The sequence below is a fragment of the Lagopus muta genome, chromosome 2, assembly GCF_023343835.1.
Source record: "Lagopus muta isolate bLagMut1 chromosome 2, bLagMut1 primary, whole genome shotgun sequence".
Taxonomy (NCBI): Eukaryota; Metazoa; Chordata; class Aves; order Galliformes; family Phasianidae; genus Lagopus; species Lagopus muta.
Window position 1 is genome coordinate 42,017,183 of NC_064434.1, and position 23,158 is coordinate 42,040,340.

Sequence of the window (23,158 nt, forward strand, 5' to 3'; positions counted from 1 at the left end):
ATTCTGCAGCATGCAGCCCCTTTCCCCAGGGAAGGGAACACAGTTAACACATTGTAGATGTATTTAGTAGCTACTGAACAAGAGAATTTAAGTCCCCAGGAAAAAGCACAATATGTAGTGGGAAAAAAAAACCCCACATCTTACCTGGAGATAAAAATGAAGTAAATTGATAGAATATTTCACTATCCTTCTTCTGTCCACTATATCCCACAATACTCCCAACCTCTAATGGGAAAGTCTTGAGATGTGTACCAGTAGCTAGATCATGAAGTTGCAGGATATTCTTCACATCATGCAGATAGCATAAAACGAGGAAGTTGGACCTCACACAAGCAACCCATTCTGAAGAGCATGGAAAAGAAAAAAACAAACATAATATATAAATTGAATGAAGTTCTTTCACATACCTAAATACATACACCATACTCTTACAATTTTGTAAGTCACTTGACTTCTGAAACAAAAAAGTGAACCCAAACATACAAGATTACATTCTTTGAACATGCACTGATCACGTTGCTTTAAGCTAATTTATACAGACACAGGTAGAATGAATCGTTTAACTAAGATTATTCCTCATTTTGGGCACTTATAGATGAACATTATTCTGAAATACCAGAGATTTCAAAAAAATTCCACTGAGACCTTGTTTTAACTTTCATGTATTTCCCACAAGTATTACTGGCAAAAATAAAATCGTTATTATTTGGACTTAAGCTAAACTAGTAATAACAAAGAGATGTATTATTCTGAGTTGCACAGTATGTATAGAACCCAGGTAGCATCCATCCTGTTTTTATTGTCTCATTATTCAGGAGACTATTCTTCTAAGCAAGTTCTATTCAGCATAAGAAAAGAGCTGTTCTGAACACTGTGGATACTCAAACAGGCATACAAGAATTATGGATATGATTAATTAGTTTTCTTTGTAGCATTGGTGAGGTTGTGGTTCTTGTCCTCTTCCAACCACGCATATGCCACTTTTCCCCTGATAAGTCAGACTGGAAATGAAAATCATGGAGAGGGTGCCAACATTACACAATGCCTTATCTTATCTACTGGAGCAAAATCAAAAAGATGGACTCAAGTGAGCAAGAAAAATCAGGTTGGAATGACTGGGGCATGCTGCCAGTGTCAAAGCAGCAAGTGGGGAATTTAAAATGCCAACACAGGAGCAAAAGACAAAACAGAAGCAAGAAAACATTGGCATAATTTCCATCTTATTCTATAGTATATTATTCACATTTTAACAGCTCATTCTCTTTCCTCAAAGCCCTGTAAATACAAATGACTTGAATTCATAGAGTTGTACTGAACACTGTCTTATAAAAACATAATTGAGCATTCAGCAGCCAGAAGTTCAGAGACATATCATGTGCTCCTTCTACTAAGGGTAACAAGCTCCTTCTGAACTCACTAATTTGCACAGCTTAGCTTCTTTAACAGCTTCTGCTTTCGTATGGAGTTTAGGTCTGTCATGATCCCCAAGAGATTGAACCTAGCAAGACTATAGCCTATCCTTCTTTCAGCTTGATCAGAAAGAACCATATAAATTTGTTATATAAACAAGACATTAAAGCTTTACTACTCCATCCTCTTCCCAAACATCACCCCTGAAATCACTTTTTCTTATTTTTCTTTTTGTCCTTTTCCTCCAGACTTTTCAACTCCCTCACAAACTTCTAGCCTAAATCTGAGAATTTTTGAACAGAAGTCCCAGAATACAACATAAACCAAAAGTTCAGCCACAAAGCCATGGTCTGGTATAACAGCATACAATATAACACTGTTTATAAATTTAATGGTCATCTAATTTTACTTCTGGAGTTTAAGCAAGACTGGAGAACAAAACATGCTTTGTGACTTCATTATACATAAATACATATTTTGAAACACAGAATCATTCCTGGTCACATACAAGGAAAATATGCAGTCATTTGAAGCACTTACTACATTGTCGTTGCACAAATCTGCCAACATTTACATCTATAGCCAGATCTCTAATAAAAAAAATCTGACTTAAATCCCTCTAGTAACATCCTGCTGTAACAATGAGCTCCTGTGAACTCCGTATTCTCAGTAATATCTGTAACAAATATGTGTTTGTTTAGTCTTGAAATTCCCTGGCAAAGTTTCACAAAATGGACTGAGATACTCTCAGATCAACTTCAAACATATTATACACGTAGCTCTGCTTCACAGAATCACAGAGTCACAGAATGGCCAGGGTTGGAAGGGACCTCAAGGATCATGAATCTCCAACCCCCCTGCCGCATGCAGGGCCACCAACCTCCACGTTTAAGGCTAAACCAGGCTGCCCAGGGCCCCGTCCAACCTGGCCTTGAACACCTCCAAGGACGGGGCATCCACAGCCCCTCTGGGCAGCCTGTTCCAGCACCTCTCCACTCTCTGGGTAAAGGATTTCCCCAATGTCCACCCTAAATCTCCCCTCCCTCAACTTAAAACCATTTCCCCTCGTCCTACACATATCAACCCTTTCAAAGAGTTGATTCCCCTCCCCTCTGTAGGCTCCCTTTAGGTATTGAAAGGCTGCAATGAGGTCACCCTGCAGCCTTCTTTTCTCCAGGCTGAACCTTGCTTCAGCAAGGGTACTCTTCAGGAATTCTTTATTTTAAAAATTAAATTGTGATCAACCTTAATTTCTCACTAATCATTTAGCAAAGCACTGCAATTTAGTGGATGCTTTCATTAAAAGTCAAACTACATTAGATATCCCTCTTTTCTATTAAAAAAAGAAAAGAAAGAAAAAAAAAAAGAGACTAATTTGCCCAGGAGGCATAAGGCTTCTGGCTTCCTGCTACTAAAGAACTTGCCTAGGAAGCAGGACTTTTAACCTTATCATCAACTGGTTCGTTTACAAATAAGATACTTTCAGCAAGCTGAAGGTATTAGATGAGAAGACAATGGGAAATTTTAAAATTGTCTATGAGATTTCAGCAGCATATCCTTGTAATAATTGTTTTGGTGCTTTGATAACTGCCTCCAAAACTTACAGTACTGGAACCTACATAAATATGTGCAAATCAAAACAGAACAAAATAATTGAAGCAAGCTTGAAAGAGCAGAAAAAAAGAAAGATCAAGACCCAACATTTATATATACAACAAGCAAACAATGCTAAATTATTAAAAAGAGCTATTTTTGACTGCAAGCTCAGCCAGTTACTCCCCTGTTCACCACTGAGAACTGCAGGTACTGTTGAGTTTATTGTGACAGCAGTCAGGCTCTGGTTTTGTACATGCTTTGCAGAACGTACTCTACGTGCCTCTGCACTTCCTTGAAGGTTTTAAGACCGTGTGTACAAGCATCACACGTGTAAAAGTTCGGGCTGACACCACTGCTGCACTTTTACAGAACACAGGCAGCAATAAACAACTGTAGGATGTAGATCACCTAACTATTTTGACTGCCCTGTTCAGTTTCGCTACAGATTCACATACTGAACAATAAACTAGTAGGAGGTTGCCTTTTCCAACCTGATCCTTTGGCTTAGGCATCAGAGATGGATGGAAACACTGGTCAGTGCTAAAAGCAGGCAGGAAGGAGCATCCTTGGTACTTTCCATTTCTCTCTGAAAATGAAAATATCCATCTTGATGACTACGTAGTCATAAAAAGAAACTGACAAGTTACTTTCTATACAATATGCTCATACATCCACTCAACAAATAAGAATGTGTCAATGGGCTGTGAAAACTTTAGCTAGGAAATAGATTTGGGTCATTTTTGGATTCTTCGGTCATCCAAATGATCATCATCAATATGATGGCAATCAATGTTCAGTGTCTCAGCAGATTAATATATACACATTCTGGTATCAAGCAAAAGGACCCATAACTACCACTAAAAGATAGCTGAAGATAGACTTGAAATGAAAGCACTAGCAACTTGCAGAATAAACCATGAATCATTTTAAAACATGTGAGGGCAACTAAGTCCTCACAGCATCTGTCTTTCCTCTGAGACACCATCAGTGACAGACTGCCATGATTAAGTTAAGGGCAAAGCTCCAGCCAACTTCAGCACAACAAGGATTTTATACCCCACATTCTCTCAGTATGAAACACATAAATGAGAGAGCAGGGGGGTGGACAAAGCTCTTCTGAAGCTGCAAACATCTGGAACAATGCTTTCTGAAATAATCAGTAGGCTTTAGTCATCTGTGATTGATACAGCTTCTCCATGGTAAACTGAGTTAAACAGATACACCAAAGCCCTACCCTGGGAAGCAGAATAAGACTTAAATCAGGGACATGCATCTAGACCACATCCTCTACATCCCTGATCGAGGGATGCATCCAGCTTGGCCAGATCTTAGCTCTTAGTCGCTAAGAAACATGGCAGCTAAGCCACACCGCATCTCACAGTAGGAACTTATCAGTCTGGTCCTTTGCACTGCAGCCAAGTTCTTCCTCTCTGTCATGACGGTGTGCCAGCCAGCCCCCCAGAGTACCTCCTTGGGGTAACAGACAGAACAGCTGCTCCTCAGAGCATCCATGCAAGCCTTCATTTGCTTTACTTTGAACGCAAAACTCTCCAGTGTGGAGGAGGGGTATTTTGAAAGACAACACACAGTAAAGGAATGCACAATTTTTCTGCCAGCTGAGATAAACGTGAAGGACTGTTCACACCCATACAGATTCCCTGCCATTCAGGATTAATAATTTTGTGATCTCAGTTCAGACTTTCTCTCCTGGTTTCAACTATGCTACCAAAAGATAACCATCTCCAAAGACACTTGATAATTCTGGATGTTTGTTCATTATCACTGCAGATTCTTAAGGATTTCTGATTTAGAAGGTTAGAGGTATTAGAGAAATTACTGCCTTTCTCTAGCACAAGCTAGCAGAAGGAAGGCAAGCATTTTACATGCTCTGAATTTAGGTGTGCAGATGTTTGCAAGGTACAGAAACGTTGCTAGCTTTGCCCCTGCTTATTAAATGGTTGAGATTTGAGGCATGAAGATTGGAACTAGATGACCTTTAAGTTCTGTCATTCAAGGATATGGTTCTATTGTTTAAAATCACTTACCTAATCTATGACGTTCAGGAATACTTCTTACTTCTTAGCCCTCCTTACTCAGGTGATCTATTTTTCTTCTCACAGTCCCAACTACATGGCAGGATGCAACTGCCACTTTTAAGTTGCCCTGCTCCACCCACAGGTACTGAGCACTTTTAGGGCAATGAGATAGTTTAATAACTTTTTGAGATCTATAACAACACAAACCACCATCCAAGTGTTTCTAGTGACCACAGTGGTCACGGTTACACAGCTGCTTTTGAATGAAATCAGCACACCCCTTTGCAGCTATGCAGTCATTTAAACCACAAGTTCAATGTTAGACATGAATCTCCCCTAGGGTTAAATTTCAGATTCCCTGAAAATCAAGAGTAACACTTCATAAACAAGCACAAAAGTGGGAGGGAAATGAGCTTCATTGCACACCAAGATGTACTCAGGTTCTTCATTCCATTTCATTTGAAATTTCATTTTCAAATAGCCATTATTTATTTCTTCCCCCCAACTCAGAGAGATCCAAATTAATTTCAAGTCACCATGACGTCCCTGTTGTAAAATGAGGTGTGTGATCAGCTTCAATGTGGGACAATAATTGCTTTTTCCCTGTATTTTCCAAATTAGCTTATTTCTAAACAGTTCCGAAAATTAAAAAACGTCAAAGTCAATTAAAACAAAGTATATCTGGTAAAATTGGCATCCATATTGTCTTGTAGGCAAGAATATTTGTTTCTTGGTTAAATCATATTAGCATGTCCCTTAAGAATGCATTATGACACTTTGTGGAATTTCTCTTTTTACCACCAATGGACAGTGGCAGAATTTTATTGTTATTAATACTTAATTTATTAATCATAAATAAGATCTATATGCATGTGGCAAAGGTTTTCTGAAACAGAATTCAAGTAACGCACAGAAATAAAAGCAGATTGTGTCAGAGTTTTGATTTGAGTACTTATACATCCAGTAAAATTACAAGGAAACATTTGTGGCCAGAAGGACCACTGCCTATAGTATTTATAAGGAAATTCTAACACAACTGATTGTATTTGAGTAAGCCGTCTCACTCACATATCTTCAAGTGGACAAGTAGCAACACTCATTTACACTTTGAATCACTGCTGTCCTAGCTTTTGCTGAAGGCATTTCATTACATCGTCATCTCTAGATCACACAAAATCAAATTCCCTAGACTGCAAGGCTTACACGAGGCAATGAATTATTAACTGCTTTCTGCTATAATTATGTATTTCCAAACCAAATCTTGGAATGACAAAAAAAACGAAATGACAATGACTGGTTTGCCTGCTATCTTCAAGCGCGTTAATTTATTCAGGGCTACAACCTCCTAAAAATGGTAAAACTCCCTTATGTGGGTGCTGAGCATGTAACGCTAACTTGCAACTGTCTACCACAGAAAAGCAACTGAGCAATTCAAGTTTATTTTACTGTAGCGCTAACTCTAAGATACATTTATAACTGACCTTCTTGTGGGGATGCTTTCATTTGCTCATTTAACACAATACCATCATGCACCACCCCAAAAAGCTGGCAAAAAACAAGCATGTGACTGCCTTTTCTTGCTCCACATTCGAATCCAGCAGAAGCCTGATAATACACAACAAAGTCTTGAAAATGACTGTGATAGTTTCATATGACAGATTATGTTTGCCTTCAAGCGTGTAAGAGCTGAATGCCCACTGTGTTTATAGTCTGAAGGCCAATGCCCCCAGCAAACCCATTTATCTGGGCTTTTGATTCTCTAACTGCAGCATTTGTTATGTTTATATAGTCAAGACTGTCGCACATCATCCATTAGAGGAATGCTGCATGCATTATACTGTTTTTTAACACACGCACAAACATGAACTCAGTATGACTTTCCTTTAGAATGAAAACAAAATGGAACTGAGCTATGTGACATGGTGCAGTGAAGAACAGATGTGGCTTTATGTTTGCTAGGAAGGGATATCTATCTAGTGCCTACACAGACATTGCACAACGCCTCTAGGCTGCCCAGATCACAGTGCAGGTAAACCCACGTCTGTTAAATGTATTTTATGCCAATCACATGCCTCTATCCCATTCTATTTCAACACTTGTTTTCTGTAAGTCAATTCTTCAGCTTGATCCCCTTCTATAAAATACTGCCCCTCGTAATCTACATATGGCTTCATGGACAGTCAGCAAATTTGCTTGCAATCAAAAATCAAACTTGGAAGCAGTTTTTTAACTTGCGTGCAACATTTATTCACTGTCTAGAACTGGAAATGTACTTCATTTAAAATCTAGACTGTTCATGATTTAAAGAGTTTGTAATCTTGAGAAAAAGTTTTGTGTCTCGCTAAGCCCTGCTCACTACTTCTGTGTTTACCCAAAATCTTGCAAAACTCAGACTCCAGTTGTTTGGCAACATCACTGCAGTCCTGGACATGCTCCATAGACGCCTCATTTTTCCTCACACTGTTGCATTGGATGGATGGGACAAAGACTGCCCAGAGAGCTTCTGGTCAACTGAAGAATATATCAAATAATATGCCATAAACACTTCATTATTCTCCATTTATGCCATATAGAGGGTGTAGCCTGTCTAGGCTACAGCAGAAATCAGGCAAGATACAGTGCAGAAAGTGAGGTTTCTTATAGGTCTTGGAAGGTGAGATCTTAATCAGAATAGCAGCCAATTAGATTTGTCTTAGTGAGAGACAGAAGTATATATGGTAGCATACACATATGTCCATCACATATACAGAGAATTTTACTCATTCTAAGAAACAGTTCCTCACTGGAAAAGTAGCAGACAGCAAATTAGTAAATTTGCATACAGAAAGATTAAAAAAAAAGAAGTTGAATCTTTTTGTATAGCTGTAATTATGGTAGTTGGATAAATCATGTCGTCTAATCTGCACAGTCTGCAGATTAGACTACATGAATGTACACAAAGCATATGTCAAAAAAAATAGCTCAAGAGAAGTTCTTCTTTATTATCTGAAACTAATTTTAGCACAGTGTTTTAGTATCATTTTCCCCAAAATGGGATAAAAAACCTTCCCAATGCTGAACCTTAATTCAGAAAATTTATCACAATATACCTTGAAAAAAAACAAACATTTATGTTTTAAGTCACTTTTAAACTCCAAGAATTCCATGCACTTTGACTGTGTTGAGGTTTTCTACTACTGCTTCCTATCTCTGACCAAGTCTGCTCATAGTGTGCTATACTACTACTATGCTTGTTCTTTTCCTTCTTTCTGCTTACAAAGCCCCACTTGCTGTAATTTCCAACTGTCTAATAAGCATTTACTACATTAACACAAAGCAGGAAAATGTCTTCCCCTTATTTCCTACAAGAACAGAATTAAAACAAGGACAGATTAAGTGACTCCTTTATGGCCACACAGGACGATAGAGAGGGGGAGGGAGAGAGGAGGAAGGGGGAAGGGAGAATGGAATCCGGACCTCTCAAGTATTAGGCAAAACTTAATTGCAAGCAAACACATGAAATCCTAAACAAAATTTAAACACAGTAAAACAGTAAGGTCTGTACAAGATCATCCAACTTTCTTAATGACAGCATTAGTTTAAAAAAACAGAGTAGAAAGACTTTTACATGACAAATTCTTACCTAAAACATCTTTTTCATGCTCAGGGATGAGAACTTTCCATTTGGATTCCTCTGGGTCACTGAAGTCAATGTTGATTAATTGGTAATTTGGAGAATGACGGTTTGTCTTGAAAGTGAATACTGTTCCTTCGTTGGTGACATACTCATACTCAGCCTCAAAGTTATCTATCAGCTTCACCCACTGAAGAATTCCTGCAAGATCAAACATATAAAGTGAATTCCTCAACTTCTGAAATAAAGCTTCCTTACACCCAAGAGCAAGAGCTTCCTCACAATTACCACAATTACTGTAGGTTCTTTCTCCGGTAACAAAAGCAATCAAAAGGGGTAATGCTATTGGAGGGGCTTAATATGTATGAATAATTAACCAGCTTAATAGGCTGCAGTGGAAAAATCCCAGATCATGGACACGTCGAGGAATTTCTAACTAAATTCATCAAGAATACTGCCAGAACTACCAGAGAATCACATAACTGTAGGAGTTGGAAGGCACCTCTAAAGATCCTCTAGTTCTACCTGATAAAGTAGGTTCCCTAGGTTACACAAGAAAGCATCCAGACAGGTTCTTCAGTGTCTCCAGAGGAGAAGACTTCATAACCTTTCTGGGCAGCCTGTTCCAATACTCAGTCACTCTCAAAGTAAAGTTTTTCCTCCTGTTCATATGGAACTTCTTGTGTTGCAGTTTGTCCCCACTGCCTCTTCTTCTGTCTCTGGACACCACTGTAAAGGGGTGGGCCCCATCTACTTGATACTATTCTTTTAAATATTTAGAAGTGAAAAACATTTGAAAAAATGCCCCTCAGTCTTCTCTTCTCCTGGCTGAACAGCCCCATGTCTCTCAGCTTTTTCTCATGAGGGAGATGCTTCAGGCCCATCACCATCTTTGTGGCCCTCCACTGGACTCTCTCTAGAAGCTCCCTGTCTGTTCTGGAACCTGTCCAGATCTCACTGAATGGCAGTACAGCCTTCTGGTGTCTTCTACAGCAAAGTTGCTGAGTGTTAGTGTTCAGCTATAGAAGTCCTTTCTTTTCTTTCTGCAGAAGATTTGATCTCTTCTTAAAATGTGAAGTTTTCCATATACCTTGAAAGCAAAGTTTACCACAGAAAAGAAATGATGCTATTTGAATTAGTACAATACATTTTAATATAAAGCATTTCCCTGTCAACTCACAGACAACGTTCTTGGATGTTATTCTACAGAAGCTTGTCACCACCACCAGAAGGACTACACATGGTTAGCTAAATTATGTTTATCAAGAATGATATTGTACTTTCCCTATCAACCTTCTAGAATACCACATCCAATAATAGAAGTACAGCACTCTTGACCATGAACTGCCTCAATTTATTAACTCCCTACCACAGTCTTAATATTGAATAACCTGGAGTTGGGACAGAAATAATCTGCTATTTTCTCACACCTTACTTTTTTTTGTAACAGATTAAGAGGCCAGTGAAAAGAAAGAGAAGAATACATTAGATGAGATCAATATGCTTGTTACATCTGCAACTCAACCTATCAACCAAGCATACTATTATAGGCATGCAATAAGTAAGAGTCCTTACTGATGAGAGAAATTGAAACTTTTCTGTTTGTAAATTACAATTGTCCATTTTCTACTTCATCCTCAAAACTAAAGGTTGTTTCTACATAAAGACAAGGACCCAAACTGTGCATAAGCATGTTCATGTAAGTCCATAATACAATATTTCTTTCCATAAATCAGCACAACAATATTAATAGTTGGTTAGGATAATAGAGTTAGGTCATAGCTGAGCTATAAGTTCAAAAAAAGATAACTGAGGAAGAGTGACATGGCATTTTAAACTCATTAAATACATAAAGAGCACTCAGTTCTAGTATGTTCATAAAGCTCATATCACTCACTTAATTGCCAATATAGTTTAAGGAAAACTGCCCTAACAAAGTGAGAGATTAGTCAATTAAACTTTACTTTTTATACTACTGTAATATAAACTTTGTAGATAATCTTGTCAACTTAGTATTTGAGAGAACATATTGCAAGTGAAATCTTTATTTTTCACTGGGGCCCAAACTTTCATTTTTCTCAAGAGATTTCATGCTGAAGAAAAACCTTGCTAAGTGCTTCCTGAAGTTCTATGGAAAAAAAAGCTTGCTTTAAAGTCCACTAAAAGCAGAAAATCTATCCTACATTTAACTCTAATATACACCAGTGAAACTGTTGTAAGATATCAATTCACACACATAACAGTTTCACAAGATAAAAATTTGATTGCAGTATAACACTATAAAAATAGTGGCACGTTTGTATTTTAGTATGTAACAGAATGAAATCATCCTCCTAAGGAAGAACAAGACTTCATAAAAAGGAATCCCAAGACTGTTGAAAAAAACTCTTTTTTTATGGTAAATGCACACAGTAACTGTGAACTGCACAGTCAAAAGAAAAAATAGTATTCAGTGGAGAAAAAGCACAATATCATTACATTAACGATTTATACTGCTGTCTTGCAACTCATTTATCCAGTCCCAAAAGAACAGTCAGTACACAGTGAGAGAGCCAATACTCTACGAGATACACGAAGTTGTTATTACAAAAAATAAGAAATAAAAATAAAATCAAGAGCATTCGTCTTGTTAAAGTGTATATTATACAGTCCTTTGAAGACAAATACTGCAGATGAATTACCTCTAAACCATTGCCTCACTGAAGTGGTTAATTACATCAATATCTGGCCTGAGTTAAGAGCCAGTAACAAGGCAACTACAAGCAGCTGAAAGGGACAATTACCTCAGCTACGTTTGCTACTACTACTTGCTGCAGTTTTTCAGTGAGAGGAAGAAACCCAGCCATAGAAAGTGCATTTGTATTGTGGACTGCAGCTGACTCAGACATAGTTTGCAACTGAAAAGAATGCCCCAGCATTGCCTTATATCGCTCTGTTTTGCTTTTTCCTTTGGGCTAAGAACAAAAATTGGCCAACCCACTTCCCTGGGCTCCAATAAGGCTGACTAGGGGTGGGGGAATCTGTTACGTGGCTGAACCCCTCCTTGCTGCTGATACCCGTGTCTCCAAGTAGAGGGGCAGCCCTTGCAGCCATGCCAGTATGGAGCAGCATGACCATGGTGCTGGGTTGATTCAGCACCTCTTCAAGAGTTGCTCTTCACCCTGCTTTTCCTAGCCTACTTTTTCGTTTTGCTTATCTGCCTTAGAAGTGCTGCAAAATAAGGTTTTCTCTTTTGTTGCCTGACCAAGCACACTGCTATGACAGGGGAGCACCAGTATGTACAAGGCAGCAGCAAAGAGAGGCAGAAGAGGAGGAACATTTTTCATGATTAATGAGCCATGGGAGAAGCTTGACTGAACCAAAACTGCACACTCCTTTATCTCCCTCCTCCAGCAGCAGGCCTCCACTTTCATGCTTGGTTTGGCATTTGCTTGAGTGAACAGTATAGCAGATTAAAGTAGTTTACCTAGAAGAATGTTCATCTGTTTTACAGGATTTTTCTTTCCCTGACAGATTAGCAAGGGTCATCAACTAATCACAGGTTGAGATAGGAGATGCTGACTGACTTAAAGTGAGGGGCCAGCTCTAGGTTACCTGTGGGCATGAAAACACAGGTAGAGCCAGACAAAGGAGCTGTCTGTCTCAAACTGGTCTCTCCAGTACCCAAAGCACCAAGGGGAACAGACAAAGCAGATTTTTGTTGAAAATAGCACATTACACCAGGAGGGAAGCTTGTTTAAAGGAACATAATTTGAAACGCGAAGATTCTGTCTTTCTGTGTCAGGAATGCATCTACAGGTCTGTCTTGATGGGGAGACATACATTTAGATTTAAGCTCAGTGTAACCAGATTACGTGCAACTCTTCTGTTTCTTCAAGTGTCTTTTGTTTATATGGGTAGCTACTGAGTACTATGGAAGGTATTCTGCATGCAGCCTTCACTTGGCATGAATTTAGGAAGATTCTACAGTAACAGATCAAACATTTAAAATTAAGGTGAACTATATACTGTGGGCCTTAAGCAGTGTTCATTTCCTTACAGAACATTCTCTATACACGTGTAACAGAGCAGGTCTTACAGCAGCTGAATGAGTAAGGTTGAGAGCTGTTATCATAAGCATCATCAACAGAAGAGGATGTTCCAGCAATCAGAGGTAACCAAAAGAGCAGTCAAGCATGTAGTACAGATAGGAAAGCATGCTTGACCATGGAGGACCCACATGATAACCACCACTAGAAGGAAAACAAAGAATACACAAGAATAGATGGGATAACACAAGACCTCCCAAGTCCTTTCTCTCAACACTGTGTCACAAATTCCAATCCCCAGGGAAACTCAGAAAGTCTGTGAAGATACTAGTGAACAAGCAGCTGTAAACAAACAAACAAAAACAAACCAAAACTTGTATGTCTTAGTGAAGGGTATAAAGCTATGGAAATAGAGAGATGAACTACACAACTTTTCTAAGACAAGGCAACTGGGGAGTACTCTACAGGAGTGGTTCACAGTCTTTACAGGAGCTAGACAAGACACAGGAACAACCATTCGGAACAGATAGGAAGCATGATGAAATCTAAAAAGTCTTCATGCAAAATAACTTATGAAAATACCTTAATTGGAGCTGCAGTGCCCAGATCTTCCATCAGAGCAAGGATGATGGACCTGCTATGGGCCACAGACTGCAGTCAGATCTCTGTACACTGGTTATGTGTACAACACACTCATTCTTAGCAAATAGTGGAAGACACATGCACACCTTCCATTGTATGGCTGGATGGGCATTAACTTGCTGATTAAATCCATGACCAAAGGCAAACACATACATGCATCTAGTTGTCTAAACAGTTTCTCCTCACCCTTTAAATACTTTGACAAATGGTCACCAAGGCCAATAAGTGGAAGGCTGCTTACCCTGATCTAAAGGCAGGTGAAGGATTCCTTGTTTCAGTCTCAAACTCAAACAGCATTCCAGTAACAGAAACAATACATCTTTAAGTTATGAAGTAAAAAAAGCACTCCAAAAGCACTAACTTGTCTAACTCTGTAACTAAGAATGGTCACAGACAGAAAATGAATTGAAAAAATAATGCACTTGCAAAAATAAAAAAATTCTTCTTAATTTTTTATGTTTGGATAGATAAAACTCAGTAACTAAGCACTAAGAAAGAAAAGTCTCTAATTCCAAGAAGACAAGGCCAGAGGTGGTGCACACAATTCATTCTTCCTTAAACGAAGGGAAGGCAGGAAGAAGTGAAGAACAAGATCTTTATTAAGACTTGCAGGTTTTACTAGCAATCTGTTGAGAATATATCTCAGAGGTGATCCACTAAGAAGTGCTTTCAGTCCAGGCTGCCTTACCCTCAGCACCAAAATCACTGAAGACTCAAAGTTTAATTCACATAAGTATGCAATGCAACACATGTTGGAAAAGCATGAGGTTAAAGTTGTTGATAATTTTCTATATGTTGCTATAACTTAATCCTTGTTCCTGCCAGTCCTTCCACTGAAGTGCATTGCTTAAGAGCTATAAACAGTTTGGCACACATGTTTTGCTAGAGAACTATCCACCATCAAATAATTGCATTACAATTGCAACTGTAGGAACAGGATTTATAACCTTCACTTAACTGTGAGTAAAAGCTGTGCCACATAGCAGAAAAACATAATCCCATAGAGCTGACCCTTCTTCAGCAATAATTAGAGCAAAAATAACAAAGTGTACAGATTTTCAAAGAAAATTTTCAGATCAATGAGATCAAAAAGAAAATCAAATCAGTAAGCAGCACAGATTCAGTCCTCAGCAGGACACTGCAAAACATTCAATGGTCTGCTGAGGGCTCTCCGTGATGAAGCAGCTTTGTGGCTGACTGATGAAAACTATAGGGGAAAGAAAAGCTAATTTGAACAAACTGTGATTATAACAGCAAGAATGATCACAGAGAGCCTGCCATCAGCCCTCTTTGAGAAAGACAGAGTGCTAGAGAATCACTCTTCATCAGCTTGCTAATGTTCTCAGTAATTCCTTCCGTATTTCATGGTTCATGGAAAGGCCAAACATTCCATTTGTGGCAAATAACCGCCTCACTATGCTGGCTGGAGAGACAGGGTTTTTACTTATCAGCTAGTGGCAGTTTTTCATCTGATGTCGGGAGAAAAGTTAAGAGCAAGAAGAACTCTTACTCAACCTTTTTCATGTATTCCAGCAGTCAGAGTGATCAGGTAAAGCTATAAAATACTAATCGCCATTTAATTATACTTCATCTTACACTCCGTAGTTTCAGTTGGATGCAAAAAAGTATTCTTAAGAAAATACGTGATATTACTTTTGATGTTTTAAGCATCAAAAGTTTCCTTGTTACCTCAACTTCTGAACTTGCTACAGTGGGTACCAAAGAAAGTTCAATTAAAAAAGTAATATGAAAAGTTACATCCTACTGTAAAATGTCACACTATTTTGTCACCAGAGAAGACACTTGTGAAGACGAAAGCCATAGAATGTTTAGAATGCTAGTTTATATAGCCAACATCCTTTTCTAGTGTCCAACATACTAACAAAAACCAAACCAAATCAACCAAAAAAGTGGTAGCATGTTCCTTGCAAAAGTAATTATATTGACTGGCAGATGAAATTATCTTTTAATTTTCACAGCTTCCACTCAAACCAGCCAACAGTTTAATTGCACAGGCTCAGCAAGTCACCATATAAAAAGTGTCTGAACTTTCATGCAGAAGCAGTCTTACTGCAGAATATCAGCAAATTAGATTCATCAGGCTTTTATTTTAGAGATTTTTCAAACCTGGAAATCCATGTACTCAGAGACTTCCAAGTTTCAAATATTCTTTATAAGAAGAGATTTTGAAAACTGAGCATTTACTCCAGAATTTATATCATGGTACTAATCCACAGTAATCTTTACATTCAACACATGATAGATATTCTCACAGTAGGCACTGTGGTTCAAATTAGAAGACAGCTTCATGGCCCTAGTAGTATGATAACATATCCAGGGCAGCATGCAGCCCTTCACTGGCATCATCTACATGTGCATCAAAAACTACCTGCATTTTGAATCATGCAATATACAGCTTGCTTTTAAGATTTCACTCAGACCAAGGCAGCTACAAAAAATAACTCTTCTCATAACTCTTCTCCCCCCCCCCCCTTCTTCTTCACAGCAACAAATCTTTAATTAAGTGTGTCACTCTGGTCTCCAAAGGTAAAGCAGATTCTCAAGAAACTTGGACTATGTTTGAAATTAATATCTGAACCTCATAGGATCAGATTTCATTTATGAATGTCTGAAGGAGAGGAGATACTAAGGTTTCCCTGGAAGGAATGAACCTTTGTCACATTTGTAAAGAGAGCTCCCAGTACAACTTATCCTGTGGATGATGGCTACTCACTGTAATGCAATATATTTTGAACTAAAAAAAAAAAAAAAGAATGGAAGGAGGCAATCTTTGTTTCTGGGTTAAAAAGTTCAGACATGTAAAGATAGATAAGACTAGCCCAAAAGAAAGAAATCAAGCACTTTTACGAGCAGAGATTCATCAGTTTCAAGGCTTCTATTTTATTCTATTTTCTATTTCATGTCCTACTGCAGCAAAACAGAGCAATAGAGAAAATGGAACCAACAGTGATCTCTCACACCACACTTTAACATACACAGTCTAAAAAATGACCTGATTGCAAGTACTCTTTATAAATGCAATGTCCAGCTAGACATTAGATCTCTTTATTCAAATGGTAACCCATTTAACCTTACTGCTAATGAATCCCCTTGAATTAAGAACATCTACAACAAGAGAAAACTGTTGAGAATTACTATTTATAGGATATGAAACTGTTTTCTTAAAGCAAACACAATTTAGTTAAGGCTTCCACATGTTTTTACAAGATTGAGCTGATTTTTTTTTCCCTATTTGCTAGGGAACTAGGACAGGAAGGCTTTGTTTCAATACAGATTTTTGAAGTGTTTATTTATTTAAATATTTATTATTTAAATTATTATTATTTTAAAGTTTCTTAAAACACAGAAAAGTCTTTCTTCACCTGCTACACTCAGCCTTCTAGCTGATGTCTATTGTCCTCTCACTATCCTTTCTCTTGTCCATTTTCACCACAAGGGATTTGATCTACATTTTCAGCCTATATAGAATATACTGACTCATCCCTTTGATGTTACTGTATATAGCACTGTTCTTTGCTGTTTATTTATCTATTTTAGAGACGACCTTATAAGCTGCAAGACTAAACAAAAGTACAAAAAGATCATATACATCTAATATCAACAGAAGTTGACAAACATCGTATTTGCTTTTCTGCCTGCCCATAGAGCACATTTCTTCAGTTTGTCTAGGAAAAACACAATGCTCTTCTAAACAAAAACACAGAATAAAGAAACTCTCACAGCCGATAACACTGCTTTTCAAGTCCTTCTTGCAACCTGCTTTGCTTCTCATACCAGCCTAGTAGCAGTTCCAGTTGACAACTTTGCAACCAGCAAATACTGAACTTTGGTCTCTGCTCAGTTTGCGTAGCCTCTTTTAATCTAACAGTTCTTCAACATTTCAGGCAAGATTATCTCCTTTGTGTGCTTCATCTACCTCTCACTCTTCTTTGGGAGCCATCATGGATCAATTTAAGGTCAATGAGGGCATCAGGCCCAGTCAGCATGGGTTTATCAATGGAAGACCCTTTTGTTCTATGACAAGGCGACTCACTTAGTGGATAAAGGTAAGGCTGTCGATGTGGTCTACCTGGACATCAGTTAAGCCTTTGACAGTTTCCCCCACAACAACTTTGTGGAGAAACTGGCTGCCCATTATTTGGATGGGTGTATGCTCTGATGGGTGAAACATTGGCTGGATGGTCATGCCCAAAGAGTTGTGGTCAATGGAGTTAAATCCAGTTGGCAGCTGGTCACAAGTGGTCCCCCAGGGCTGGATACTGGGGCTACTTCTATTTAACATCTTTATGAATGATCTGGAAGGGGATTGAGTGCACCCTCACTAAGTCTGCAGACAGCACCAAGTTAGGAGGGAGTGTTGATCTGCCAGAAGGGAGAAAGGCACTACAGAAGGACCTGGATAGACTGGATTAACGGGCCAAGGTTAACAGTATGAGTTCCAATAGGACCAAATGTTGGGTCCCACACTTTGGTCACAACAACCCCAGGCAACCCTACAGACTCCAGGAGGAGTAGCTGGAAAACTGCCTGATGGAGAGGGACTTCATGTACTGATGGACAGTCGGCTGAATATGAGCCTGCAGCATGCCCAGATGGCCAAGAAGGCCAACGGCATCCTGGCTTGTATCAGGAATGGTGTGGTGAGAAGAACTAGGGAAGTAATCCTGCCCCTGTACTCGTCCCTGGTGAGGCCTCACCTTGACTACTGTGTTCAGTTTTGGGCACTTCAGTACAGAAAGGACACTGAGTTGCTGGAGCAGGTCCAAAGAAGGGCGACAAGGCTGGTGAAGGGCTTGGAGAATACGCCCTACAAGGAGCAACTAAAGGAGCCAGGGCTGTTTAGTCTGGGAAAGAGGAGGCTGAGGGGGGACCTTACTGCCCTCTTCCAATACCTGAAAAGGTGGTGCAGCAGCAGTGGGGTTGGTCTCTTCTCACTGGTGACATGACAAGGGGAGAAATGGCCTCAAATTGCACCAAGGAAGATTTAATTTGGATATCAGGGAAAACTTCTTTACAGAAAGGGTTGTTAAGCACTGGAATAGGCTCCCCACAGGAGATGATTGAGTCACCATCCCTGGTTGTGTTTAAAAACTGTTTGGATGTGGTACTCAGGGACACAATTTAGTAGAGGGTTGTTAGAGTAGTATAGTTAGGTTGTAATTGTACTTGATGATTTTTGAGGTCTTTTCCAATCTGAGCAATTCTACGATTCTCTGATTCTCAGATAAACTATCAAAGTCTCTGCTCCCAAATACCCAAATGTAAGAACTTCCATCACCATCCTCTCTCCAAGCTCCCCACATCTTCAACATCTGCAAACCTGCGTTCACAGGAAAATCTCTTCCAATCAACAACCTAGGCTGTAGCCTGTGTTTTTCAACTGGCTGTTACTCTAAGTCTTCTAAGTTTTCTGCTTTACAAAACCCACAGCAGTCTTTCAGAGTTGATGCATCCTTTGAGGATGTAAGAAAGGTCTCTCTTCTACACCCCAACCTGCTTTGTGCCCCTCTTTTCTTGCTCTGTTCTCATGATGCAGCTCCCCCAGGAAGAAAAGAGTGGGGTCTGTTCAGAGCTCTGTGGTGGCGATTAATAAATCAGCTCTATTGTACCTGTAACAAGAGGATCTCAATTCTCTATTAGGCTTCTTGGGCACTGCTATAACACAAAAAGGAAAAGGTCAGTACTAAGAACTTCAAAAAGACCAATTGGCTGTGTCATATTGGTTTAAGATTTTATCCAAGGTTGATTAAAGAGCTTTCACTTACTCCCCTTCACACGCCTACATATTTGTGCTAACTTCCCTTGTCCCTGCACCAAACAAGATTCAGAAGAATAAATAGTCAAGGCTGACAACGTAATCAAAAAAACAATCTATGGAGAGAAGGAAAAAGTTATTGCCAGACACAGGAAAAATAAGAAACATGTTAGGAGAAAAAAGTTATCTTTTAAAAAACCAAACTTGTACAGCACGGTTTTCTAATATATAAATGCTTGATTGCTATGTATTCAACTGTTTGCTTAGTATGATGCATTTTCAGGTATATTGAGTACAACAGGTAAGTAAGGTGATTAATGAGAAGTTTCTTTTGTTTGATTGGTTCAACACACAAGCAAACTCCAGAGCACTGCCAGTACTGTAGAAGACAAGTTTAATAGAACAGCTACTAAAAAATTGTGCCTTACAATACTGAATTACTGGGCAATTGTGCTACTTTTATTTCTTTTCTTAATAAATATACTGCAGTAGATAGTTTTAAAAAATTTTGTATAAATCAATGTTTGAGACATTTATGTTCAGCTCCGCAAGAAAAGTAGGGAATTCTGATGTCTTGAATGAGAGACAGACTCCTGGACATGAACCCACAGTGCTATCCTTACTGACACAACATATGGTTGTTGCACCTCTGCTACTGAATCTCGAAACAAAATTAAATTATACTAGTAGGTTCAGTAGCCAACAAACAGAGAAACAAAACCAACAAGAATCCCAATACTCATTAAAGAATAGCTACAAATTTGTCAGAAGCTGTGCAGTGATTTTCTAGTTTAGAAAGGCCCATTCTTAACACAAATGCTCACAATGGCCCAGTTAAAATCTTAGCAAACCAACTGAATATTTGAAGAGCAAAATGATTCATCCTATACACAGTATGAATACTGTGAAGGAGGGAAGGGAAGCATGAAGAACATTTTATCTAACATGAGACGCAGAAAAGATGCTTCCTTTAATATTAGTGGAAGGAAATAGAAGCACTGTTTCATAAGTTATCTACCAGGAAAAACACTCTGGCAAGGATTATTATAGAAGATCACACTGTAAATTCAATTAACCCATGGCTGTTGACAAAGTGTCACATGTATTCCTATATAGAAAAGGGGAAACAGTCTACTCTCATTTCTTAGATGTAATCTCCACTTAGATTCAAGACTATTTTCTATCCTACACAGTGCAACCTGACTTCCACTGGTCCCCAGACACTTGAAATATGTAAAGAATCAATGAATATAGAAGACAGCTGTTCTCACTACAGCAGAACTAATGTCATGCTTGCATAAAGTCTTTAATTACATCATTTTTCATTCACAATTTAAAGAGTACATGCAAGAAGGAGCCACAATTCAAGCTGTATAGAAAGCTAATGAAATGTATTAAGTGATAATTACTAAAGTAATAATGAAATAGCAAATATTGGACAAACAGTATTTCATAAAAAAGACGAGAGTTAAACCAGAGGTTCCCTCCACGTGGAAGTAATTTTTTTGGACTAGCTGACATCTACAGCGCTGTACTAAATGTACAGCAGAGCTGACAGAAGACCCAGCAAATTTCCACAACTAACATTTTCCTCAAGTACTTAAAATTCCAATTTTCAGTTTTAGACTTAAAATACATATAGCACCTAAGCAAAGAAGCTGAGCTGAAGACAAAGTATGGAGCGAAAACAATTTCATCTCAAAAGACAACATCAGCAAAGAAAAATACACAATGGTGTATATCTCTATGCTGTGCTCACACTGGAAAGAATAATTTTTTGGTGACATACTCAGTTTTAAGCCTTTCAGAAATCCAACATGACTGTACAAATTAGTTTACCTACATTCCCTTCAAAGAATACCAACTGGTTTGTAAGGCAAACTTTTCCTTTCCAAAACTGAAGCAGGCTCATTTTTATTGAGGTAACTACTAATTACGTTCTTGTACTTTTCTACTAGCTTACATTGCACAGACATCAGATTAATGAGTCTGCAGTCTCCCTCAGTATTTCCTTAGAAAAGTAATTCCAGCATTGTATTACCCTATTTCCATCGCCAGCCCTGGTGCACAGTGAAGCATGTAAGACACACAGTTTAATTCTTACCTACAAGCAATTCATGGATTAATTTTTGTACTGACTACTTTGTATTACCACACACCAAGTGAAGTCCACTTCGTATTCCCTAAAAGAGTAACTGCTCTGTTACGTAAACATTAGCCATGACAGATAAGATACCTGAGATGGAAAAAAAAAGACTGAGTTCCACAGAAAAAGATACAAAGAAATTCATTGCTCAGTAGTTTGAACAAGATCTCCTTTTTGAGGCTAAAAGATTATTATTAGTTTTTTTTTTTTTTTAAAGGAAGGATAATGTGAATCTGTGTTGCTGATAGTTGAGATCTATTGAAGACCAGCAAAGAAATAGGACAAAGTTTAAAACCATGCCATGTTTTGGAATGCACTTAATAGAGGCTTCTTTCAGCCTGGAGAAATGGCACAAAATGAACCTGCCAAACTCATTAAAAGAAAAACAGATTGATTCTAGTTATCAGGATTATACTGCTAACAAACTCTGCTCTTTAAAGTTACAAATGATAGGCAAGAGAAACTCCACTCCTAGCAAAACACCTGTCTGACTAGAACACCTGTACAGAATTACTTCTAAAAAAAAGGACGACTGCACAATTAATTGCATATTCTAAAAAAAAAAAAAAAAAAAAAAAAACAACCAAAAACACCATATTCTAACCTCTGGATGAAAATTGGCATGGAAGCTAGTGAGATATGTAAGCTATTACACTACATGATCATACTATCCATTTTGAAACTCCATAAATCATAAAACAGTTGTTTCATAATGAAGGTGAGCTTTTATTTTGGATTGCTTAAGGTACCTGTTCCAGTTTTTCCAAAACCTAGACTACATAGACAGAACCCACTGTAAGGGCTTAAGTAATAAAGCCTGATGTTTACAGTATTTGATAGGTGGGAGAGAGCGCATCAAATCTTTTAACACAGCAAGAGAGATGAAATCAGATCTTCTCACTGTGTAGGTGAATGCTTCTTATCTTGAGCTGACTGGAAAAAGCGCAAAAGGAACAAGAGAAACACTGCCTCCTTGCATGTCTTGTGATACCTCAGAGAGGCAGCATGAAAGCAGAGGGAGTGTCTGCATCCTATGTATTTTCAACTTTGTGCATCCCACTTCAACACTGCCTACTTTCTAATTCTAGTAGCTTAGTATGTAGATTTATAATGCATCTTTTTCTGCCTCTCTTTGAATTTAACAATAGAAATGTAGCTCAGGACTGTGAGTTCCATGGGGTAGTAAAGAACCTGAAAGATAAATACTTAAACATTTCAATATTTTAATGTCCATATCATGTTACAAAACTATTCAGTACAGGATGAAACATTAAAATACACACTATGTTCCTTATTTGTAATTCTTCCTCACTAGCAACATCACTGAAGATGATGCTCGCTCTTGCAAATGGAAACATCAAATTATATGGGGGAAAAAATGGAAATTTTTTTTAAACAACAAAGGCAGCTAAAGGTAAGGAAGCAAAGTCAGGCACCTCGAGGCAACAGAACAATTTAAATTAGCACTGATGACTGTCAGCTTCTCTTAGTCAGACAAGGAGACCAGTGGGATAAAGAAAAGCTGAAAAGAGTGATTTGTTTATTGTTTTTTCAGCTATCTGGAATGAGACACAAAGGGAAAGCTAGAATATTGTCCTGCTACTTCGGAAAGTAAGGCATTGCTCCTACTACTTATGAATTGTTAACAAAAAAGGCTTACTTATTTAATTGTTCCATTTCTTGCTGATTCTCATGGGACAGCCTGGTTCGCTCATTTCAGCCTCTTACACAGAAAAGCTGCAAATTTAATTTATTTGTATTGTCTAAATATCCAATGAAAAACAAGATGGGCATGTAATTGAGCATAAACAGGAAAAGTAGTTCAAAATTTAAGGAAGTAAAAAGGCTTTTACAGCTTTGCTTCTTTTTTTTTTTTTTTCCCCAACTGGATGTGTTTATCCTGTTGTATTC

General features: G+C 38.3%; 1 protein-coding gene across 2 annotated transcripts in view; it reads right to left on the reverse strand.

Annotated features, from left to right (window-relative positions):
- LOC125688799 (prolyl endopeptidase) overlaps window positions 1-23,158 on the reverse strand; it is a 94,059-nt gene that overhangs the window by 37,450 nt on the left and 33,451 nt on the right. For both annotated transcript variants that reach the window (XM_048935282.1, XM_048935283.1), the window contains exons 8-9: window positions 8,665-8,856; window positions 145-342 (exon numbers count right to left, since the gene is read on the reverse strand). In XM_048935282.1, the coding sequence (XP_048791239.1) occupies window positions 145-342; window positions 8,665-8,856 (390 nt within the window). The remainder of the gene's footprint in view (window positions 1-144; window positions 343-8,664; window positions 8,857-23,158) is intronic.